Genomic DNA, 25,350 nt, shown 5'->3' with positions numbered 1-25,350 from the left:
CTTCCCGTCTCACTCTGTGTGTGTGTGTGTGTGTGTGTGTGTGTGTGTGTGTGTGTGTGTGTGTGTGTGTGTGTGTGCTTTTTCCATTGTTCAGCAGAGACGCTGGTAGGAACTGCATTTTAATCATGTTTGGCTAATAGAGAGAGGAATGAAAACAAAAAGGAGGGTGAAAGAGGCATGCAGGGGCATTGTCTCTCTATGCAAAACACACTGCATTGTTTGTTTGTTTTTCCCTCTTTGTTACACACATACATCAGGTGGATCATCCCTCACTCTTTCTATTCCCCCCAGATACACATCTCCTGCTTTGTCTTCTGCTGTCATCTCTCCCTCATTCTCTGACTCCGTCTTTCTCTTAACACTTCTACTTCTTTAACTCTGTTTTTTTCTGTTATTTAAATTCATTTTTTCCACTTTGGCTCTTTTTTTGTAGTTTTATTACGTATACGTGCACTTTAACACCATTTACTGAGTTTTCACCACTCTCATTGTTGAGATATTAGACTAGATGTTCCTCTGCATATCGCTATGTGAAGGAATTCACCAAATAAAAGCCTAACGTGGCTTTTAAATCCATCCTGTTTGTACCTATCAAAAACAAAAGTATAAACAAAGGTGAGTATTGTAAAATGCCTACGTTTTGGTGGGAGACAATATTATACACACACAATGCACAGCCTTGTTTCTTCAAGACCCCACCTGTGAAGCATCCAGTATTTTTTTTCTCTCTAACCCTTTCACCCTAATTTCTATGGGTTGTAAAGAGAAAATCTCACTGTAATCTATCCACAAGGACCCTAAACCAGGCCCCTGGGAGGATGGCTGTGATAAAAACCATATCCTCGAGGATATGTTGGCTTCCTGGCACTTTGAGTGGATACGAACGATGGTGGTAAGTGGGCATGTGTGTGGCTCTGGCACTTGACTCCTGATGGTGTGTGTCGCTGTTTTCCGGTTTCCTATTAGTCCATCGTCTGTCCAGCGGCCTCTGTCTACGTCTTGTCGGGGGTTTGTGTCCACAGCACCTGTTCCCTGTCCGCGTCTCAATTAACACCCACGCACTGCACGCTCGGCCCGCAACCTCAACCCCACCTCGAGGCCTCCGCCTGTGCCTGCTCGCCAAGGTGATGGGGACCTGAGTGGAGCTCCAGCATGGAAGGCTGCGTGTTCCTGTGTGACTTCCCTGTGCCACTGTAGACCTTTTAGACTGTGACGTCAGGGCTGTAGATTGAGGGGTGACAACTTGGTTTCTTCTTGTGGGACTTCTGGTATCTGGGGTACTTCACGGGTGACACTGGGATTGACTTGAGAGTATTTGTACTTGTGTTTAACATTTAATTGTAAATTGACAGGCACCGTAGGGGAATCAAGTCTCGTAGTAGTTTATTGTACTTTTATTGTTGTTGCCAAAAATAAACTTTTAGATTGAGATATTTTTTAAAAGCACTAATTACATCTCTCTCAGTTTTTTTCACACTTTATAACCCTTATAATCTTCTAATGAGTTTGAGAGCCCTAAGGGGATGAGTGTGTGTGTGTGTGTGTGTGTGTGTGTGTGTGTGTGTGTGTGTGTGTGTGTGTGTGTGTGTGTGTGTGTGTGTGTGTGTGTGTGTGTGTGTGTGTGTGTGTGTGTGTGTGTGTGTGTGTGTGTGTGTGTGTGTGTGTGTGTGTGTGTGTGTGTGTGTGTTTATGTGTGTGTCATGGATTTGAACACACTTTTTAAATAGTTGCTACAGAGACAGTCAAACTATTTCATATTACTAAAGCAAATCCCACTGCTCATTATGCCTAATGCAGCAATGTCTTCTCCACCAACTGTTATTGTTCTGCAACACATGCACACAAGCGGCTGAAGCAACTGAACTTCCTGTCTGATGAGCTATGCATCAAAGCGCGTCGACGAGCACTCGCTGCACTGTAGGTGAGGAGTTCTCATCCGCCCCAAAGTAACTCTCTCCGAGACTCTCACCGGATAGGATGTCGAGGATGGCACACGCTCAGCCCTCCCGGCCTCTCATTGGACGGAATGTGGAGCACAACACTTGACAGCGGTGTCGTCTGAATTTGAAAGTCAGACATGCAAGGAGGCAGCCGCCACCTTTTCTTTTAACAAGAGTCATAAATCTGTAATGAGCACAGAGAGGATGCATATTTTATTTACTTTTTTGAAGACGTGATCCCTTCACTTCATAGCGATGCACTCTCGCTCTGTCGGTTTTTTTTCCCCCCCTTTCCAAAACAGAGTTTAAAACAGTGGCTGTTACAACAGTTTCTATCGCCTGTCTCCCCGTGAACATGGAGCTGTAATTAAAAGTATGGCAAAGTTTGCAAGTTTTACAGATCAAGATGATGAATCAAATCTAATTTAACCCAAACAAGACCAAGATATGATTTAATTCATAAAAAAATTAAATTGAAAATATAACACATTCTTGTGGAGGCTCCTCCTTACAGAATCAGAAAAGTATGTATCTTAAAAATATATTTCTGACATAATTATCCATATTCTGCACCGTATCTAAAGACACAAAAGCCCATATGTTCTTTCCCTGTACTTGTTCTCACAGAGACACTGAGACAGACAAATAGACAGAACAGTCTGACAGACGGATGGGGGGGGGGGGGACAGGCTGGAGCTGCTTAACCAGGCCAACAGAGGACAAGAGTAATGTTGTCCCATTCATCACACACTGCCAGGCATGGATCCCGGGGAAGGAGAGAGCAGGAGCAGGGGAGCAGAGGTGAGGCAGGGTAGGGGGTGAGGGGGTGCAGGGGTTGGGTGGCATTCAGCAGGAGGTGAGGAAGGGGAAGTGATCAAGTGCAGAAGGTACAGGGTGGCCGTCGTGTGTGTGTGTGTGTGTGTGTGTGTGTGTGTGTGTGTGTCATGGCCGACCTTGAGCCTGATGGAGTTGCTGGTGTGGTGGAGGTGATGGGGGGGCCCCGGGGGTAGATGGAGGTTGGAAAAGATGATCAGCGGCAAACAACCTCCCGTCACCCAGACACATTAGAGACGTGCACACAAGCGCACACTCATAAAACCGGAGACCTTTCTCTTTAGAAGAGGAAACAGAGGTCAAACTGAAAATAAGTCACCACCAACACCTCTGCCTTTTATTCCCTCTTTCTCTCGTCCCCTCCATCCCTCTCTTTTAAATACGTTTATATTTATCTTCGCTATGGGACTGGGCTGGGTGAAGAGATTAATTAGTGCTGGAGAGCGTTGTCTGTCCGCTCCACCTTCAGCTGACAGTCATAGTGCAGTTTGACTTTGGCCTTGTCGCCGCAAACCTTCAGCCAACAAAGATATTCTCATAGAAATCTTTGTGTTCCTCTGATACACACAGAAACACTTCCTAAGCTCTCCCCTCACATCCACGTGGGCCCGTGGGAGAGGGCACGCCGCTCCACGTCTCCTCCTGGCCTGATGAGAGCCAGGAGGACAGGCGGCGCATCTCAATGCCCGGGATAAACAGATATTTGTGTTCATGATGAAAAGAGAGAAGGAGGTGAAATAGAGCTGTATTCCCCCCAATTCGCTCGTGGATTAGGTATTGTGTTGAATACATAAAAATCTTATAATCAAATTAACATCTGCCTCTTTCACGTGGCGCAGGCGGGGCGCCAGGGTGCATGCTGGTCTCTGAGGCTGGGTCTTTGTCCCATCTTTCTGTCATATGCTGGCAGTGGGGAGATGTTCTTCTAGGCCACTAGGTCCCCAAGTCTTTTTTTACTTTTTTTATTTTACCCCCTGAGGAACTATTTTCAAATCCCAGTTGGTGAAATGTGTGACCTTATCGCTCCACAGTAGAGTTTGTAATACTAATGACACTGATGGAAGATATTCGATTTATTTTTAAGGGCAGTAGTTTGTCTATATCTGTCCCTGTTTAGCCAAACTATTTAAATTGATCGTGATACCAGCCTTATTTTGAAGGTAGACAATTTGAACATTGCATTATTTTGACTCAGAATTGTTACTCACATCTGGTACCAAAAATACCAATTTGTTGAACTGAATGCAAACATTTATTTTGTATTTTGTTCTATTTCATTTTTCTTTCTCATAAATTAGATTATTTTTGGGATACATAATTATCTAGTTTAAAAATATACAGTAATTGATAACTGCATGCACTCTTCATTTTCCTGTCATTGCTAATCCCTACACAGGCTTTGGAAATTTAATTTATCTGTTGCCCCTACAGCATTCCTCAACTTTAGCAAATACAAAAAAATCCTTTTTTTTCCTGGGGTGAAAATGGGGCGGGGGGGGGGGGGTCCTGACTCTCTCTGCAGTCACAAAATCAACAACAACGCTTTCAGACTCATTTTGTAATGTGATGGGATATATGCTGCTGCATTATAACCGTTAGGTTTATCATTTTACTGGCAACTCAGCAGGGAGAGCGCCGCAGTCGGAGGTTAAAACAGTCTCAGATGGCTCTCTCTATTTCCACCTAGCAGATATAGGACAGATATGAGTCCATCCGAACAGTCCTCAGTGACCTCTCTCTTGTTTGGCTCGGGGCCTTAGGTCAGTACAGAACAAACTGTCTTTGCAAAGTTTACAACTGCTCACTTTGCACTTTTGCATAGAGACGTACTCTGCCGCGATGCTCTGAAAGAGAAGTGGAGCAGTCGAGTACACAGAGGCATTGGGAATCATTCTTTTGTTAAATATTTAATCAAGCGTTTCAAGGAGTTTACCACATTTGTTTACCACAGTTTACCAGCAAGTGCACTGTGGTTAGCCTGAGTGGGCTGTTTCTGTGTGTTTGTGTCTCTGTGTGTGTGTGTATGTGTGTGTCTCCCTGGGCTCTCATAGTGTCACTGTGGGTTGTTTCTTCTTAACACATGCAAACAACTTGAATCACTTTAACGAGCCTTCTTCGCCTCTGTCTCTCCTGATGGGAGCGCTCCCATGATGCAGCCTGCTGCGAACACTCTCACGCAGGGCGGCTCAGTGCTGAACTGACGGGTGCTCGGCTGAGATTTCATATCACACATCCAAACAATGATGCAAACTTTGGACATAACCACAAAATATGCTGATATTGTCCTTAAATGGCACTTATGGAATTACAACTTGCAGCTTTCTGCCAACAAGGAGCAATAAATCAGTTGATATTTTCCATTACCAACTTAATTGGAGTTAATTGATGTCAAAGAATGTCATTCATAGTCTCAATGCAGTTTTTTTTTATTTAAAACATGGAAATAAATTGCTCTGCACTTTACCCTGAACTCACATCACACTTTTCTTTATGGTAGATTATAAAAAAGGATCTTTTCTTGCTTCTTATATATTCTGTCAACCCACAACTGGGAATACCTAATTATATGTGGGGTTTTGATATTCTTGCATTGATATTTTTACCTGATCATGCTGCTCCTGCTGAGCAGTGCACGCAACCATTTTTACATCTGTTGTTTTATATCAGATGTCGAGCAGTAGCTGCAGAAAACAAGCCGTAGATCTTTGAAGATTCATGTCAAAATTTGATAATTTTGCAAAAAATAACAAAATTAATGGCATTGCATGTTGTGTTATGCAGTATGCACTGTACTGTACATTGATACAGTGAAACATGGTTTACTGTAAGTACCTGGCAGAGAGGTATCAATTTTTCAATGGGTGAAACAGTCGAGAGTGAATGCTCTGTCATCTCCAGTGATAATGTGTAGAGCGCAGACTGAACTGGCAGTTACCGTAACGTGTCGTTGGCGTTAACACATTACAGATGAATCCACGCTCGCAGTCTATCAGAACGCCTGATGCTTAACTCATTAGGCAGCCTTATTATGCTATCTGTCTGCACGAGGCAGGCCGTGTAGCAGCATCCATCAGAGCGCCGTGTCAGAAGTGTTGGGATTTGTAGCATTCTTTGAGCATTAACATGACTTGCTGCTGAAGCCAAGTCAGAGCGAGCGGCCTCAGAGACTTCTCTTTATTAGCCGTGCCTTCAGGTCTCCAAACAAAGCCACTTAGTTTCCCTGACACACACGGGAAGAGACGGATGGAAATAAACGAGTCTCCTGTAATAACCCTGCTCCTCGGTCTGAGTGGGACCCGGAGCTGGTCAGGACTGGAAAAAGACCGTTCTCATTATAAATCAAGTGTTAGGTTGTGGTTAACCCCTGACGCACATTTTGAAAAACTAAAAAAACAAATCATGCCAAAATCCTGATTTACTAATAATAATCATAAGAGATGGATCCCCTCTTGCCGCCCCTGGTTCAAATTATAAGTGTAATTCAACGGAAAGCTTCTTTTAATTTTAGCAGTGGTGTTTGAATTAGAGGACGACCAATATGGGTATTTCAATATTTAAAAATAAGTGTGCCTTGTCTCTAATTGCTGAAGTAAATCAGAAGAAAGATCCTCATTTTAAACGTCTGCAGCCATTCCTGCTCACTTGCCTTGTGAGCGCCTGAGCGGTCGGTCGTCCCCTGGTGTTCACGTCCTGTCTCTCTGTCAGTGGGCACATTACAGTCTCACAGAAACTTTCCCAGTACGAAGGAAACTGCTTGTAAAAGTCAAAGGCCCTCATCCTCTAATCAGTGTCAGGAGATGATATCGTTTGTAGAGTCACACAGCAAGACCAGGTGTGCAGATCAACCTTATCTAATAGCTGTAGGGTGTGTGCATGTGTGTGTGTGTGTGTGTGTGTGTGTGTGTGCATGTGTGTGTGTGTGCATGTGTGTGTGTGTGTGTGTGTGTGTGTGTTTGTGCGTATTAGGTTGCGTTATAAGAACAGGTTGCCTGGCTCCATATGTGCACAGTGTGCGGGGAAGCTGGGAAAACAAGGTTCTCCGAGGCCCTCTCTGTTATTGCTACCCCCCGCCTCCCTGAGCCGTGTTTGAAGACAGGAAATAGGAGTCAGACCGCGGTCCGAGGGGCATGTGGCAATGGTTTATACTCCGGCGACCTCTGACCTATCCTCTCCACCCCCGCCCGCTCTCTCACACCACTCCCCTGGCCCTCAAACACTCTCCCCTGAGTGCGGGCCCGAAAATAAAATGGCCTGACCCGGCCCAGCCCGGCTCAGCTCGGCTCGCCCTAACCCAGCCCAGCACAATAGACCCAGCGTTCGGAGATTTGTTTGAGCGAGGAATGAAAAACAGATGGACTCGGAGGAGAGAGCTGAGAAGAGGAGGAGAGGCGGAGGAAGGAAGAAAGGGAGTCTTGTAAAATATTTGCGAAGAAAAATAACCCAGGGACTCTGTCTAATTATATCTATTTGTCTTGTGTGGTTTTGCTTGGGAGGCCATGTGGTCCCTGTGACTCTCTATGGTTCATTTTTCACATTATCTGATCCGAGGACAGCGAGCAAGAAGAAGAGGGTGGGTTTGGGGGCAGCCGGGCGGTGGGTGGGAGTGCTGGGTCTCAGTGGGAGGATTGTGGTGAGGTCGGGGGGCCGCATGGAGCTAAATGTGGTAAAGGCCTCTGGGGTCTTGGAGGTTTGATGTCTTTGATTGCTTTACTGTCCTCCTTGGGTATAATGATCAGGATTAGTCCAAGTTTTACTTCTAATGTCCATCCATCTTCATCAATAACACAGCCACTACTATACATGATGGTTCTCTAACAGAGGAGAAATATTGTATTCGGTGGCCATGGAAGATTGAACCATAACCTTTCATAACAATAACGTATTTGTTACTGTTTTGGTTTCTTTCGTCATCCTTGTTGATTTATATTGAGTTACGTTATTCAGACGGCTGTGTAAAAAATCATGAATATTATCTGGTCTTATCCTTCATCCTTAATCTTCTACTAAATCTTTTCAACAATGGAGGAAAAAGGGCACATCGCTTCATCACCTGCCAAAATTACAAATCATCACTATGTACTACATGTAGACGACAATGATATTTTTGCCTTCAAAATATTTGTGGTGTGCCAATGTCAGCATTTGTATTTGTTTTGTGCCTCATCAGGCAGTTGTGAAGCATTTAGAACTGCACTAACCTCAATGAAAGCTGCTACACCAATAAAGTTTGATTGATTGATTGAGAGTTGCTGGCAGGTTACCCTCTGGAACACGATGATCTTATAAGTAAAGCCTTTTGCTGTTATTCCCCTTACTTTCACCATACTGCAAGCTGACCACATATGAACGCACCAATGGACGTCCTAATCTCTTAAACCTTCCTCTGATTGTAATAAGATATTCCTCCTCTTCTGGTCATGTCCTGCTTCTGTCTCCCCAGCATGCCCACCAATCACATCCAGGCACCACAGCCGGTCTGTATGTTGATGTCCCGACTCAGCCACCGGCTCTCGATCACTCTCCGTAACCTCATTCTGTCCACATCCATCCTGTCCCTGCCTGTCAGTCAGTCAGTCAGTCAGTCAGTCAGTCAGTCAGTCAGTCAGTCAGTCAGTCAGTCAGTCAGTCAGTCAGCAGGCAGCTTGTTGCATGACTTCTTCAAAATGTTTAACTTTGTCTCAGTAGGTGGGGGGGTTGTGGGTTGGAGCACATTTTAGGTTGCCTGCCTGGTTTGTGGTTTCTGCCCTCGGTTCACACGCAGCTCAACTACCAAAAGTTGCAAAGGAGGAGCTCTTCATGGTGACTGATGGCGTTAATAAGGATGACAATGGTGTCACGGCTGGTGACATCATCACAGTGTGCCAGCCAGTCGAACAAAAGAGGGCTCTGCCCGGTCTTCCTGGCTGTCTTGGCAGCAGCAGAGAGAGGGAGAGAGAAAGAGAGGAAGATTGATGTATCCATTCGGCTTTCAGTTTAATTCTGTCTCTCTATTCAGATATTCAAATTTTTCCTGTGTGAGCTTTAGTGAGGAGGAAAACATTTTGATTTGTTCTGCCGACTTTATATCTCTATTACTGCCTGGAATGAAAGCGCTCTGTCAGTTCATGCAGGATATCCGTTGATTTGGCTCCTCACTGCAAATCTTTAAAATGTATTGTTTTCGCTTGCCTCTGTCTCCTCACCCCTCTGTCTCTCTCGTCCCGTCTCTCCTCTGTCTCGCCCAATCTCTTCCAACCTCACCCTTGCTTTCTTTCTCCCTCGCCTACATCTCTATCTGTCCTCTCGCAGGACTCGGAGAGAAAGGGCTTCATGAACAAGATTTATGCCATTCAGGACGTGTGCATCAGCGTGCAGAATGCGCTGGATGAAGTGGCCTCCTATGGCGAGAGGATAAAGAAGTGAGTCGTAAGCCTGCTCCTCGGCACCCGGCCTGCTCCGCACGGCCCAGTGTTTTGGTGTTTTTTTCCGCAGTGCCAGGATGTCCCGCTTCCTCTTGCCAATCTGAGACACAAAGGCAGCCAGTCTGTCTTCGTCAGTCACATCTCACTTAACCCTGCGTGACCTCTCAACTGAAAATCACATCAATGCACATGCATACACACACAAGCCCCTTTACTCACTGTACTCTCCTGCAGGTGCCCTGAATTTTATATAGAGAAAGCCGGAGACTGGGCACTGGATTAGAGCCCAGGTGTTCCTCTTTTTAAATTTGTAATCAAACTGAAACCTTTGGCACATGTGTTCTTAAACTGAGATTAGCTAACTGATTAGAAGCTAAGAATAACATTGGGTCTGACTCCCATCACGTTTTGACTCTGCCATGCCGACCTCTAAGAAGTGTGAAGAAGTTGTAGTACAGAAGTATTAAAATACCTTCTATTCCTCCTGTTGACATTCTTTATCAGCATGTTTGGCCGGACTGGTATTTTCCATGTCTCCTAATTTTAACAGGCCCATTTCCCACCTCTCTCTCTCTCTCTCTCTCTCTCTCTTCGCAGCACATTTAACTGGACTGTGCCTTTCTTAAGCTGGCTGGCCATTGTGGCTCTCGGATTGGCCACCACCATCGTCTACTTCATCCCTCTACGATACATCGTGTTGGCCTGGGGTGAGCAAATGTCTACATATGCACAATGAAGATAAAAGGTGAAGGTCTGTGTTAATGATCTGGATTCAGATGTATTCCCGGTCATTAGTCCTCCTCAAACAGTTCTACAATATTTCCTCTTCACTTTTTATAGTGTGTGTGCAAAATCTTTTATTTAAACTCCATGTTGCAGAGTGAAGTTGAAAAAAATATGTGTTCACCCTCTCTGGTTTTTCTGCAAAGAAGATTTGACATCTTATGACACATGTCGGTTATTTTAGAGGTTTGTAGAGCAACCGACACAATCAGAAACAAATGAAAAGCTTTGTAGTTCATATTGATATAAAGCAGCAAAACAAGATAAATTACTAAAGAGGAAGTGATGATATGAATATTGCTCGGAGAACAACAGACTGGCTTTGTAATTAATTTAGTTAATACTGAATGAATCATATGCGCAAATAGCAACACATTCCTCGGGCCGTAAAAAATACACACGTCAAATGTGAAGCCGATAAGATGAACAGATATGCGTAAACCACAGACAAACAGAGACCGACATTTGTGGTTTTAGTAGGTAGACGGATGAATTAGTGGCTTTGCGAGGCAATTTCCTTTGTTGTGCTCCAGCGTCAACAACAATCACGAGGGTTTAAATAACTTGTCTGACACACAGGTCGTGCTGATGTCCACCCTCTGTTTTTCTCTCTGCAGGGGTGAACAAATTCACCAAGAAGCTGCGAGACCCTTACACCATTGACAACAACGAGCTGCTGGACTTTCTGTCCCGAATGCCCTCAGATGTACAAGTGGTGGGTGAACTGTCCACTTTCATCTTTCAACTTATCTTTTTGACAAACACGTCTGTCGGATCCACACATGGGCAAGGGTTCAGGGGCTCCTTTTATCATCCCCTCTGTCTCCGTCTGTTCTTTTTCCTCCTCTCAGCCGCTGGCTCCTCACTCTTTTATTTGTCAATGTCTATCCTTTGGTTGAGCCACACACACTTCTAATCAAATTAATTCAAAGTCATTCCTGTGTTTTGCTTTTAATGACCTCCACGTCCAATTCAATTTCCACATACAAAGCTGGAGCTGTGTAATATAACAGGGTTAAGTGAGTTTAGTGGCCGGCGTATAACCAGGTTGATTGACTCCATACACTCGCACACAATTACCGTTGGCTGTTATTTCCCAGCTATGCTAGTAATTTGAACGGAGTGTAAACCAACAGTTAACCAGCTCCATGCGGTTTTGCTTCTACATTAACCGTGAGATCAGATTAACTCTGTGGCTGAAGACGACAGATGCTTTGCTAGGTAAAATATATTTGTGTGTGTGTGTAATGTAACGTGCTGTGCTGCTCAGGACAAAGTGCAGTTTAAACTGCAATTAAGCGGCAGCTTGTGAACGCCGTTGTGTTATCCAGCACCGATGGTGTCCGCTGTGGCCGTTAAGCCCTGCTGTGCAGGGTTCAGTACACACGCACATGCACACACACTCCGGCTGAGGCCGAACGACCCGGGGCCACATCAGACCAATCCCCTGCCACATCAGTGCTAACACACTTCCTCTTTGATCGCTTGTTGCCTGCGACTTCTTTCATCTTTACAGGGTCATAATCCTTGCTCCTCTACACACCCCTGCCAGCCCGTTGTGTTCTCCCCCTTTTCTGCCCCCGTGCAGTTTTACACTTTCAGAGTTTACTGGGGGCTGCAGCAGCAGTACGCACAGGGCAGGTAGTGATCGGCTTAAATGAGCTCAAGCTGTCCCCTCTGGTAAAGTGCAGCCACCTTACACACCTGGAGCCTGGAGGAGCGGACCGGCGAGGAGGCCCAGGCCCGGCAGGTACGGCGACTTTACAAGGCCCCTAATGAGGGCCTGCTGGCTGGGGAAGGTGGGGGCCGACATGCTGCTCTGGTCTGGTGCCCATGCTGCTGGAGTTGTGCCTACTGTATAAGTAAGACTTTAAGTGCTACTGTTACAGTTATTGCTGCAGCTGGTGGAACGGTAATTGTTGCCAGGTTTCACTGACAGTTTGGAGACTTACTGAGTCATGTGGGTGATGGACGGAGGAGAGGGGTAAGAATAGATATTTGTGAGGGAAGATGGAAATGGAGAAATGGAAGCAGGAATGGGGACAGAAAGCACAAGTAGAGTTGATTTAATGTTGGTCTAGTCTGATTATTTAAGGCAGGGTAGTTATATTAGCATCAATAAAAGAATGTCATTGAAATTTAGATTCACAGCTTAGTCAGCTCATAAAGTACGTGTACTGATCTCTTTCTCATTGAATCTTGTAAGGTTAGTTCCCCCCCCCCCCCCCCCCCCCTTTTCTGTAGTCGTTGGTCTAAAAACAGACCAGAACGTTCTGATCTCCGATGCGTCCCGCCGCTGCCTCCGGAGGTGGGTTCAACTCCACGCCTGCCCCTGCCTTGCCAGGTCATAGCTGTCTGCGGGGATTAAGCCCCTGAGGCTTTTCAGCGATGCAGAGAGGTGTTGGAGTCCAAATGGAGCGTCCCCTCAGGGGCACGTGTCGGTGGCACCCACTGGCATTGGTGCAGGGGCCTACTATGCCTGACACCCTGGATGACTAATGAAGTGCTATTTCAGGGCCCCGGTGTGACCCAAGAAACATACATTAGCACACAGACACACACACTAATGCTCTCCCAGCAATACTGCATGTGAGGCAGGTTGGGGGTATTTCAGGGTACCGTTCCGCATCATTTGGAGGTGCTTCAGTGCAGCCAGGACTGATGAGGCTCTAATGACTTTATATACAAAGGGCAACCATTCTGGCCCACAGTCCATCATAATGTATATAGACGCACAGCAACGCAGAGACTGTGGAACAGCCTTCAGCCCCTGTTTTCGTCATCCATTGCTGTTTATTATATTCAAGTACATACGAGAAACTTTGGATTTAGGAGCAGTAACATTCATTTCTCCTTGATCATGCTTTTAGCAGAAGGTTACTTTGATTTACTTTAATTAAATCAAGGTTTTTAAATACCTGACACAGAGCCGATAACTTGTCAAACACCCTTTAAAAAAAACCCAATCCCGGGTGATGCTTCGAAGCTGCAACAAGCAGAGCAACCTTTTTACCATCCGAGCGGTTCGTCTAAATCATTGTGTCCCTCTGTGAGCAGCAATGTTAAGAGCGGACATGGTGTGTGTAGGGGACGGTTGCCGAAAGAGCCACTGTCCCTCTTAACAGTTTGTCGTATCTGGTTTGGATCTTTGACCAGTGTACGCTATCTTTATGGCCATTATCAAGAAATCCTTCATGTCCTCTAAAACGAGGCCAAGCTGAGCACCTTTATATTGCTAAGTGTTCCCTACTTGGCGTTTGGGAGGTGTCAGCGCAATAGTATGTTTTACGACGCCATTAGCCATGTGAGCTACGGAGTGCATGAATAGGGCCAAGGCAATTAGCATGCCAAGTGGCCCTTTATGATTGGTGTAAAGAAGCCCGATCAAGCCCTCGGTACAAAAATAAGCATGAATTCCAATCTAGTGCCTAATGAACAGCGGGGAGTGGGGTTAATATTTTTAGACAACATTTATGTTGAGGATGAAACCTCGCCGGACACACACGGTTCAAAGACGGGAGAGTTAAAGGTTGAAACGCTGCCAGATGCCATCACTCACGTCTACCAGAGGTCTCTCTCTCTCTCTCTCTGTCTCTCTCTCCTCTGCTTTGTCCTTCCCCACTTTTGTGACAAATTTAAACAATTCACCGCAAGTGGCCAATTAGTCACTCTTCAGTGTGTGTGTCGTGCCACAGCAGCTAACAGGCAAAACTTTCCGTACTTTGTAATTTTTGTTGCTCACTGGCTTATGTCACCTTGACGTGCCTCTTCTTTCCCAACAGTAGACATTAGTGCTGAATCCTCCGATCTGCGAATGTCTGAACTGTACACAAAAGGCTTTCCTTGGAAACAGTTAATAACCCTTATGCTCCGTTAGGCTTCGCAAAAAAAGTGCTGAGTTTTCCGCTCAGTATCATTAAAACCTAGCCCCGCTCTTGACTTCATTCACTTGCTCGCCTATTTGCCTTTTTCTGTACTCACTGTCACCCACCTTGGTTTCACTCTGCGTGTCTGCCCACACCAGCATCATCAAAACACTGTCAAAGGTTCAATGCGTGTGCCGGGGGAGAGAGAGAGAGAATGCGAGCGGCGGAGAGGAGTAGGTCCCGGGATGCTTTGTGGGTAACGCTGTTAAACGAAGCGCGATGCATGGTACACGCCCCCCCCCCCCCCCCCCCCCACAGCAGAGCGCACTTGAAAGCCGGTTTCTGCACTAGTACTGTCAACATTTGGGATAGCGAGAGGAGAGGAGCGCGGGTGGAGCAGCCTTTGAGAGACGCCGGGTCTTTACCCACTGCCGCTCCCGTCGCTGTTCCCTTTAAGCCCCCCCCCCCCCCCCGTTCATGTACCCAAATTGCTTACGTGCTCGCCACATCCCCTCACTTTTTACTCTCACCCAATTCCAGTTTCTTTTATTTTGCTAACATCCCACTTTCTCCTCGCCTCCTCTGCCTTTCCCTCTGTTTTTTTGACTTTAACTAGCTCTTGTTGTCTGCGTCGGGCTGTTGCCTGCCTGTGTGCTTGTGTTTGTGTGTTTGTTAGTGGGTGAGGTGAGCCAAGGGTACAGCATCAGGCAGGCCTGTCACCTGGCAGGTGGAACCGAACCTGTGACGCAGACGCCCCATATCTCCCGGCTGGCAGCTCTTCACAGAGAAACTTCCATTTGATTGAGATATTGCTATTTTTTTTTCTCCCTGCACTCTTTCTTTTTGTCGATCCCCTTCACTCCTCTTCACGAGAAACAAAAAACACATTTCCCACTGACATGCAAACTTTTCTTTGTGTGTCTTCACCGACAAAGACTTTTGTTTGGACAGGAATGTCAACGTGCAGAGTTAAATTGCCGTATTCCTTTTTGCTGCTGTGGGCGTTTGGCCATATAATGGGACCACAAACAGCCAGTGATCCCACACCACACCTGTCCTACTTTTGGAACCGCGGCAGCTTGTTTGAAGCCTGTAGCAAAACATTGAGTGTCAAAGATTGAACGTGAAGGCGGAATCCTGTGTATTTTCAAATTTGAAATGATTTGATATTAACAAATGTGCAGTGTGTTCCTGTTAGTGCGCTGCATTCAGACGTGCTGTTACTCCTTTACTCATGAGTGAATTAAATCATTCAACCGTTCACTCACATTTTCATCCATGAATGCACCACTGTCATTGATCGCAGTCAATGTGGGCACTCTGCCAGGACTGTCATGGTCCCTTAACGAAAGTACCACTGCACACACACACACACACACACACACACACAACACACACATTCCCACACACAGATGGGGCCATATAAACCCCTCTCTGTCCCCTGGGTTTTGTTCTGTTGTCTGCTTTAGTTGGCAGGTCTATAAAAGGATCCACACCCACATGAGAAAAGTCATCTGTCATCACCCGGACGTCCACAGATCTCCCTCCGTCTCACCCGGACTCCTCTTCCTCACTCTCTCAATATTTTCTCTCCTGTTTCCATTGTTAGTTTCTCCCGCTCTCTGCCCTCGCTCCCTCCATCTTCCCCCGTGTTTCTGTCCCTTCCTTCTGTCTTTGCCTCCCATCCCTCCTGTCCTCCCTTGTTTTCTCCACCTGGAGCGCTTCCTTGTCGCCTCTCAGACCCTCCTCTGGTCTCCACCCTCTCACTGTAGCCGACAAACCGGTTGTATTTGCACAGCTGTTTGGTGGGACGTTAGTTCGCCCTGTGGACAGTGAGGAATCAGTTCAGTGTGTCTGCCCAGTGAGGTGTAGAGAGCAACACATGCTGGCCTAACCACCCTGTAAGCACCTTAACGGGACATTGGTGACCAGCACTGTGAGACCGAGGAGCGGAAATACACCTGTGTTTGTGTGTACGTGTGGGTGTGTGTGTGTGTGTGTGTGTGAGTGTGTGATGCACTTTTATGACATTTATGGATACAAGGGTGACTAACAGTTGTCTATTTGCGTGATGTAGTAGGCATAGTGGATGTTAATGTGTACATGACTACACGCACCTACACAATACTCACATAGATTTTTCCAAGATCTTAACCATAATTACAATGTGCCTAACTCCAGCCGTTGTCCTATCCTAACCTGTTTCATAAAAACATGGAACAATGAGGGCTGGGACATTACAATAAATAAAGCAGCGTAGATGAGTTTAGTAGACACAGGCACAGTACACAATGTGCAGACATTCAAACATACAGTATTATGATTGTAGTCGTCCCATTTTTCCCAGTATTTGTCCTCCTTTTGAGTCAGAAAGGTAAATGTGATTTTCTCCAGAATGCGAGTTGAGTTTATAGGTAAAGACTTTAATGGTGGGGGGGATTCCACTGAAGGCAGCATTTCCATATTCTTCCAACATAAAATGTATTTGTGGAAGTGGATTTGCCGTAGTTGAAGCCACACTTACTATGTTAGCTTCCTTTTCCCAGCGCTTTCTATGTAGCCTGCTGTATTTTCAGGGTAAAGCCCTGGTCAAGTTAAAACATGTTGTAGTTTGTTGTCCCCATTCGGAAAACCAGCTCTCATAATGTAACTGTAAACAGATTAGGTCCCCATAACATGAGTAATACCTGGAAAACACATACATACACACACAAACACACACACACACACAAACACACACACAGACGTGTTTTCTTAGCATCTCAGGTTTGTACACTGCAGGCAGACTGTACTGGAAGTCATCACTGAAGCGACAGTGGGAACCAGTAGAAGTTGGATGATAAAGGCTCTTTTCCAGCCAGCACTGCGAGACGCCACTGTTCCCGTCCACGGCAGACAGACCCACCACGAGACAGAACAGAGGAACCATGTTGACGTCAGTTTGTTGTCTGCCTGGAGAATCAGAGAGGATGTCAGTCAGTCAGACAGGCAGACTAGCCCACAGTACACAAGCCTGGGAGGGATCCCACAGACGATACTTGCTCTTTGGTGCTGTGACTGTTAAAGTCTTTTTTTTTCTCTATTAGTATTCTGATTCAGTGGCTAGTGCTTGTCAGTGTCTTGAATCTGTCTAGGCTAGCGACTGTATTTGTGCGTGCGTTCATGTGTGTGTACATCTGAGAGCGAGACACTGCCAGGATGACAGTCCCTGGTTGTTGAAGCTCAGCCACTGTGATGCTGTTGCATCTGACTGTCCCTCACTTTCTTTCTAAACTCTGCTCGCCATCTCCGCAAAACATCACGTCAAGTGGGAGTCGGTTTCCTCTGGGAGGAAAAGGTGACGTTCCCTCAGTGAGGATGATGATCAGTTTTTTTCCTTTTATAGAAAGAAATGTGACAATACAAACACACACACACACACACACACACACACACACACACACACACACACACACACACACACAATAAAATATACAATTAAAAGGAGAGCAACAAATCCCAGCCCATCCCCTGACGATCCAGGCCACTGACGCTTATGGAATATTATCATATCTATACATCATAGATTTGTTCACTCTGGACTCAAGCAGTCGACAACTCTAAGTACACATTGCTTAGATACGTGTGAACACAAACACAAAAAGTGAGTGTAACAGGCGCGCAAGGCAGCATGACTCATGCTGAAACTTTTCTGAAATGATTGCAACATGCCAATAACATATCTGTTTTAAGAAATAGTTCTGACATTTATGGGAAGTCACTCATATTGCCTCATGATAGATGAGAAGATTGATACCATGTGTCAGTTAATTCTAAAGCAACAGCTAGAAGCTGGATATCTTAGATTAATACAGAGACGATAGCCACAAGGGGAAACAGCTCAGTATTCCAAAATGAAAAAAAAAAAAACGTTTTAAGGTCAAGTAGGGCTACAGATAGAGGCACACACACAGAATCACTGAGTGTAAAAAAACTGTTAAATAACATAATATAACATAAGGCTATAAAGACATTTGTTTTTTCTTTTAAAAATGTGTTTAACTCATCAGGTGCAGCATGGTTTTATATTGTCTCAGGGGGAGCCTTCCTCGTTCTTATTAGTCTATTAAGACCGGTCTGCTCTCTGACAGCTAACTGCACTTCAATCGCTTCTGAGTGGCGAGAGAATGACGAAAAAGAAATTGTTCTCGCTCATATTTTTAGTTTTTGTTCCATGAATGATGCAAACACAGTGTACATCTCCAATTTGCATGTTTGTTAACCTCTCTGGCCGGGAGTTTGCAAAGTCTTTCGGCCCGACATTTATTATCAGTTCTTTATTAAACAGCTTAGAAAGAGAGTTTATGACATAGTGCCTAGTTACACAGCACAGTTTGTATCCAGCTTCACTCAATCACTAATATATTAATCTAACTGCAACTAGTAGCAAAGCACAGTCGTTGGTTTTCAGCAGTGTTTTCTTGTTCTACCTTCTCTCTCCTTCCCATTCCTCTGCCCCTTCCCTCCTCACCATCTCGCCATGCTGAGATGACTCTGTTGTCTCTCCAAGCTTTCCCATGAGCCCTTGCCCCAGTCTCTGTTTGTTTGTGAGATCCCTTCCCGTAGGCCACTGTTCCACATCTGTGGAAGTATGTGTGTCTACGTGTATTTTTGTGCGTCGGGGCTTTGAACAGTGTACATGGATTGTGTGTGCGTGCATGTGAGTGTATATGTGTGCTGGTGTGTGTCTGTGTGTGTTGTAATCAGTGTGTAATCCCTTCCCCCAGGCCACTGTTCCACACAGCTGGACTCAGAGAGCCTCTGGAGGGTTTCTGTGCTATTCAAGCATCCTTTGCTCTTTCCACCTGACCGGGTGGTGTGTGTTTGTGTGTGTGTGTGTGTGTGTGTGCGTGCTTCCGTGTGTGTTTTAACAGGTGCAGTACCGAGAGCTGAAACTGGATCCCAGTCCCAGTCCAAATAAAAGGAAGAAAAACAACCCCGGGTAGATGACTGTTTCCGCCCACCGACTCGTCTCTCCTCCACTTTTCTTCTCTCTGTCTATGACCGGACGCCGAGGAGCAGAGGAAGGCGGCTCTGGACGCGCTCCCCTCCTCTTTTTCTTATCTCCCATTTTCTTCTCCTAACCCATTTTTCTGCCCGTAATTACTCACCATGTACAGTGCAGTTTCTCGATGTGTAATTTTTGTATAAAACAAGACGAGACACCCCGTTGACTTGTTATCACCATTATGCTTTTGATTGATTTTAAAGGCGAGCGGGAACGATGGCTGGAATGATCTTTTTATCAGCCGTGTGAGCCGCGCTCCTCGTTCTCCTCTCTCCATCACCCTGACAGCGCGGTGAACTCTATCTATTCTCCTGCCACAAGTGTCAAACAATGAGTACAATGAGTTTCAACATTTATACTCACCTTTCCAAAGACATATTCAGAGCGTCCAAGTTTATCAAAAAGACAAGCCTTATAACAGTACTCTGCATCGTCACTCTGCGAAGGACTTTCATTTATTTTTCTCTCACGCTGTATTTATTAAAATGACTCTGGTAATATGTTTATATTTTCTAATTGTTTTTGTACTGAAGTATCTTTTGTTTTCTGCCCCTCTTGGACGTGCTAATGATATTATGTTCACTGGCAGTAATTTGGATTGCGTGCACTTAACTCAGCCAGCCAAGTTGATTAGCAATTATGGCGGTAGCCTCCAGATATGTCCTTCTACACAAACACACAGCTGCACCGATAAGCTGACGGCTCATGCTGGTATCTCTCTGTGTTGAGCAATGGCCAAACGATTTTTTTTCTTTTTCAAATTCGTAATATGTGGTTATTTTTTGTTTAAAGACGTTTATGTGTTGAAGAAATACATGTATATACAGAGGTTAGCATTCTAAGCAGCTAGCGTGATAGTGAGTCACTGCATCTTCCAGTCGGCCCTCAGTCGAACGTGAGAGGATGAAGAAGTTACTGCGAGTCGACTCTGAGCTTGTGATGGCGCCCTCAGCCTTCCTCTAAATCCGTGTCTCGGTTCAGGGGCTGTATCCCTAGGGGGTACACGGTCTCTGAGGGGTGCATAGACCTGGTTGAAGGCCGAACCAGAATAAGACAAGAACGTTTTAAAGTTGAGATGAAGCGTAATGCGAACCAAGTGTTGGATGTCTTGAATCCTGGGATAGGTCTGCCCCGGAGCCTTAGTTTCTCCGGTCTCGTCACATCGCTGTGACGCCATCGCCTCTGAAGGATGCGGCTCCTGAATTGAGATCATCTTATTTCCGAACACTGAGCTCTTTATGCTGCTGCTCGCTCTGCCTCCCCTCTTCCTCCATGTCCATGACCCCTCGCTGCTCATCCTCCACTTATGACATCACCACATCCTCCCCGTCCCGCTGACTCAAGCCTGCTCAGCGTAATGTGAGGGTTGGTACTTTGCAAGTGGCCAGTGAGCCCCGACTAGGAACACACACACACACACACACACACAACCTGCACACTTCAGATGACGGGTACATTGAGAGAACCATTAAAGCCTTTATGGATTTTTTTAAGGATCAACAGAACCTCAGCTGATGAGGTTGTTATCCAAATATTCCCAATGGCCGGTCCGATTATGGTGCACATATCTACTAAAGATTCCCACTTTAAAGACATTAATGATACAAGAAAAAGTCAAAGCACACTGGATAGTGATATCAGTTTTGAATACAGAGAGTCTGTATTTCTATTTTAAAATAGATTGTGATAATATAATCACTATTTAATCGTACCCAAACACTTTCAAGTATTAGACAGTTGCTGATATGCCCTGAACTCTAATCAGTGGTAAATGTCCAGACAACTTAGCCGTGCTTAACCCCCGAAAAACATGTCACAACCTCCGTCCGTCAGTCAGTCCGGGCTCCACGCTCTCTGTCTGACAGGAGGAGCAGCAGACCCGGCCTTCTGCTGCCTAACTGGTGTTAATATAGATGTCACCCAGTCCATGCAGAGTGTCGCCAGGCAGGCAGGCCTTCAGGCAGCCGCAGCCCTAATCTGGTTTGAAAGGCTGGTCCCCTTTCCTCTCATGTCTCGTGTGTACATGTGTGTGCATGTGTGGGAATCGCACGCCTCGGCAACCACACACAACAGCTTTCGCACTCGCACAAGCACACAAACCTCTCACGTGAATAAACTGCTCGCCTGCAGATACCGCACCTACTTGCTTGCAGATGAAAACAACATCCCATTTGAGTACACACTCTCTCACACACACACACACACAAACACACACACACACACACACACACACACACACACACGCTCTCTGTGATGCTGTGCCCCAGGCTGGCTGCCCTCTCCATCTGCCCCACCTCCTGTGCCCACAGCTCAACTTTGATCCGCCTTCCCAGAGACACCGGCGTGTGTGTGTGAACTGTGCGAGAGTTTGCGTATACACGTTTATGCAATCAAAGACATGTTGCTTTTTCTCAGCGTCGGAATGTGTTGCAATTGTATCTACCCTCCAGCTGTAGACTGATGCTTAGATTCAGTCTGTGTTTGTGTGTCTGTGTGTGTGTGTGTGTGAGTATGCAGTAGAAGTGCCAGCTGTTATTTGGTGTTCTGGTGCAGAGGGCCGTCAGCTAGATGAGCAGCAAGTCGCTGTGTGACAAGACGAGGCTCTGAGGGGACTTAGGCCTGAGATGTCAGGAATGGAGGGATATGTGTGTGTGCGCGTGTGTGTGTGTGTTTTATGCTATTTTAGATCTTTTTTTCCCATCATGCCCCTCTCTCCGTTTGCTCTCTGCGGTTCCCTCATTCGTCAGTGAGCGGGGGTTGCGACCCTGTCTGAAGGGACGGTCTCCTGGGCTTCTCGTCGAGCATCTGTTGAAAGATCACAGCTCAGGCTACATTTGAGGAGGTCTCCTCTCATCCCACCGATCCCAGCCCCCCCCACCCGCCTCCGCACGTCTCTCTGTTCCCTTCTTACCCCCTTTTGTCTGTGCGCTCGTCTGCCTCCCCGTCTATCTTTATCACCCTGAAGCCCCTTAGCAGCGACTGGAGCTCTCCACTGCCATTTTGTCATCCTCTCGCCCTGCCTGTCTGCCTGCCGTCACCTCTCCCGCTCGCCCCCCCCCCCCCTCCCGCTCCACCCATCCATCTCCATGCTTAAATACCAACGGGCGCGGGATCTGTCACTCCAGAGGGCCATTGATTTTGTTTTGTTGTTTTGAGGAATCCACTTGAAAGACAGTAACAGACCGTCCCCCCCCCCCCCCCCGTGAGCGAGCGTCGCAGACTGATTACAGCCTCCTCAACAAACACACTCTTTGCTTGGTGAAGGATGGCTTTTCATAATGCCGGAAGGGACCGTCTGAATACCTGATATGTGTGTGTCTACTACGGTGTGCGGTTATTTTACAGCAAATTGTGGCGTCTGTTGTGTGGTATTGCATCCAAATACTTTGGTGTGTTTATTTATGATTTGGTTTTGGCTGTTTGCAACCAAGCCAAAGTGTTTTTTTTATTTCATATGTTGAAGAGAAAATAAATGATATCAAGGAATGTTTCAGACTGACAGATGCAAAGGGAAAAAAAAAGCACTTTTATTTGCACCAGGTTGAAAATGAGACTATTTTTAGTCCTTATTATTTTATGGTTGTATTTTATACAGTATGCCTGTGAATGGTCTGGTGATGTTGTAAAGTAGGTGTACGCCTGCAATATTTTCTAAGGTCTGTCTTGTTTTTTGTTTCTTCTGCCTGCAATGTTGCCTGCCTGTGACATCATTTTCATGTGCTCAGTTCTGACCAATGACACTTCAGGGCGGGAACGTGGCGGGAGCTGAGACGAGGGGGAGGTCAGGAACGGCGAAAAGAAAATCTGTATATTTCTGGTTTGAAAAAATGATATGCATCTGATGTGTGTTGCTTATTTTGAAAAGAAAAGGAAAAATCAAATATGAGATTAAATATTTTTTATCAACTTCATTGTGACTGGAATCATGTTAATGTGTTTATCTCGGCCTAGGTCACCAACCACCATGACAGTTTCGGCTACAGATCCCCCCCCCCGACTCCTCAGTCCTCACCTCCCTTGCTCCCCTCCCTTCGTTCAGTTTCAGGAAGTGGCTCGTTTCTCACCACTGTCTGTGAGGCGGAGACCATTAGTCCACATCAGAGTCTGAAGTATCTCAAACCAGGACAACTTTTTTTTAGTTTTCCAAAGACGCTTCCACACGAAGCCCACTCCGTCTGACTGGGCAGCTTTCAGAGTCACGGACTGGTCACACGTGTAGCTGTGGCCAACCTTCGCTTCCTGCTCACTTCTCATCAGAGCGAGGGGACAAATAAAACATTTGCTTCCTGTGGTGAAGCAAACCCCCCCCAATATTTTCTTTGCATATGTGTGACCGTGCCATAAAGCTGCAGTTGCCATTTTCCTCTATTACTAATATAATCCTTTGTAACTGTTTAAAAAACCCTTAATATTGAAGTGCAACCATCAACAAATTTAATTTATTTAGTTATAAATAATAGTTATTAACAAACAACTTTATATTCAAACATACTGGAACTGTAGAAAGTAGTAACTTGAGGTAGTAACAATATCAAAACATTCAACAATTACATATTCCATTTCAGAAAGATTTGCACAGAATGCAACATTTTAAAACCAAAGCAAGGTGGACTGATTTAACCAAACCATGTTACCATGACGATCGAGTATAAAACCGTATCTGAAGAAATGAACATCCACTAACTTCAAAAATCACAATCAATCGCCGACCCATTTACCTGAGAGGGAAGAGAGTCGAAGGCCAGTGTAGACACTGTTAGGCATCAGTGAGTTTTGTGACCGGGTAGTTAACCAAAGACACAGACACCCTGTTAACATTTCAATCAGTTTGTTCTTCAAGGCTTGTTTGTGTGTATTGTCCATCGAGCTTGTGTCAGAGATCAGCGACGAGCGTTTCTGCCCGAGACTTCAGATCCTCCAGTATCTCCATCAGGAACCGTGTGTTCTGTCCTTTACATTCTTTAATAGCCGGAGACACTTGCCACAGGTACCTGCCTCTGCTGAGCTCCAGCAGCGTCTCTGCATCCTCCGCCAGCCTCAGCACCCGCTGGTCCGTCCAGCCCAGAGTCACCTTTTGGAAGGAGTGCCTGTCCAGGGCCCTGACCAGCCTGCAGCCCAGGCTGAGGGCCTTATCGCTGGGTTGCATGTGGCCCGGCAGGCCCCTCTCCTGCTGATAGGAGAAGATTAAGTGTGCCAGCAAGCAGGATCCGGCCTCCAGGAGGGGGAGGTTCAAGACCTCAGTGTCTTTGTTCGTCAGGGCCAGGTCTCCAACCTGGGCGCTGTGAAGGAGCTCCTCCCTCTGACTGGTACCAGAGACCAGATCCAGCGCGGTCCGTCCATCTCCGTCAGTCTGCTGGATGAGAACTGAGCCTGGGGGGGGGGGGGGGGGGGGGGCAGAGGATCAGATAACATGACCTCTACTTGCTTTGATTACAGACACATCTAAAACAACTCAGGTTACTACGTACTAGTTGAAGGCGTCGCCTACATCCCAATGAGGTGCCTCATTCTGGGGCCTGAGCTTTGCACTGAAATAGTTTTCCTGCTTACAAACAACATAGACATCACCGCACTGGAAAGGATTCAAACACCCGGACGTGCAGCATATGTGCGGCCAATAGTCAAGGGCCTGAACCTTACAGCTATTAAATATAAAAGTCTATATTTGTAGATTTTACTTACAGACACTTTAAGTTAAAAAGCTGCTCTTATTGTCGACCGGCATTGGACAAAATGATACACAACCCTAAACCCAACACAACCTGATACTTAAAGTATCTTTTATATTGTGACTCATTGAATATATTTTCCCAGACCCCAAACTACAAAAGTGCATGCAGGGCCACTTGCGTCAGCCTCAGTATTTTTCTACTTTAAAGCTCATCTTAAGGTGCCGATGTTTCAAAGCAACCAGGGCTGTGCTCCTGTTCTAAGTGGCATCGCCTGAGAGCGCTTGTAGGAAAGTGAGCGTGAACTTGAAAACGACTCGGGGAACAGCCACGTGTCGTTTTCGGAAGCTGAAATATTGCAGCTGAAGAATCAGTGAAAACATTGCGACACGGCTCGTGCAGCTACGCTACTGTGTGGGCGACTGTGTCTGTATTAAATAAGACACTGCACGGGGGTCAGTGGCAGGACACGGCAGCAGCAGACACACACACACACACACACACACACACACACACACACACACACACACACACACACACACAGAGAAGAACGCAGAACACACTCGCAGCGAAGTGTAAGTGAACAGCTGTTTTCCCAGGGGGCCTCAGTGCCAGCCAGGGCTCTCAGCTCGCTTCAGCACTAACTTCAGCTGACACCTTGTCTTAACTGTGTGACTGGCGGGTCAGTTTGTGTTTGTGTAAAAGCTGCAGAGGGCTAGTGACCTAATGGAGGCTCGGCGCTCTGATGTAACGCTGTGAGCGAGCTCATCGGCGTCATCACTAACACAGGGAGCTGCTGGGAAGGACTGA

General features: G+C 46.1%; 2 protein-coding genes across 2 annotated transcripts in view; one reads left to right on the top strand and one right to left on the bottom strand.

Moving 5' to 3' along the window:
* Positions 1-22,782, top strand: part of mctp1a (multiple C2 domains, transmembrane 1a) — a 134,758-nt gene extending 111,976 nt beyond the window's left edge. Inside the window, exons 18-22 of the mRNA XM_062383758.1 lie at positions 794-892; positions 9,063-9,172; positions 9,773-9,882; positions 10,576-10,673; positions 18,738-22,782. Coding sequence (XP_062239742.1) covers positions 794-892; positions 9,063-9,172; positions 9,773-9,882; positions 10,576-10,673; positions 18,738-18,809 — 489 coding nt within the window. The 3' untranslated portion in view covers positions 18,810-22,782. The remainder of the gene's footprint in view (positions 1-793; positions 893-9,062; positions 9,173-9,772; positions 9,883-10,575; positions 10,674-18,737) is intronic.
* A 178-nt stretch (positions 22,783-22,960) lies between these two features.
* slf1 (SMC5-SMC6 complex localization factor 1) overlaps positions 22,961-25,350 on the bottom strand; it is a 31,404-nt gene continuing 29,014 nt past the window's right edge. Inside the window, exon 18 of the mRNA XM_062382194.1 lies at positions 22,961-24,241. Within this exon, the coding sequence (XP_062238178.1) occupies positions 23,745-24,241 (497 nt within the window). The 3' untranslated portion in view covers positions 22,961-23,744. The remainder of the gene's footprint in view (positions 24,242-25,350) is intronic.

This window comes from Platichthys flesus, chromosome 3 (assembly GCF_949316205.1).
Source record: "Platichthys flesus chromosome 3, fPlaFle2.1, whole genome shotgun sequence".
NCBI lineage: Eukaryota > Metazoa > Chordata > Actinopteri > Pleuronectiformes > Pleuronectidae > Platichthys > Platichthys flesus.
Note: the sequence above shows the minus strand (reverse complement) of the source record. Positions and strands in the feature narration are given on the sequence as shown.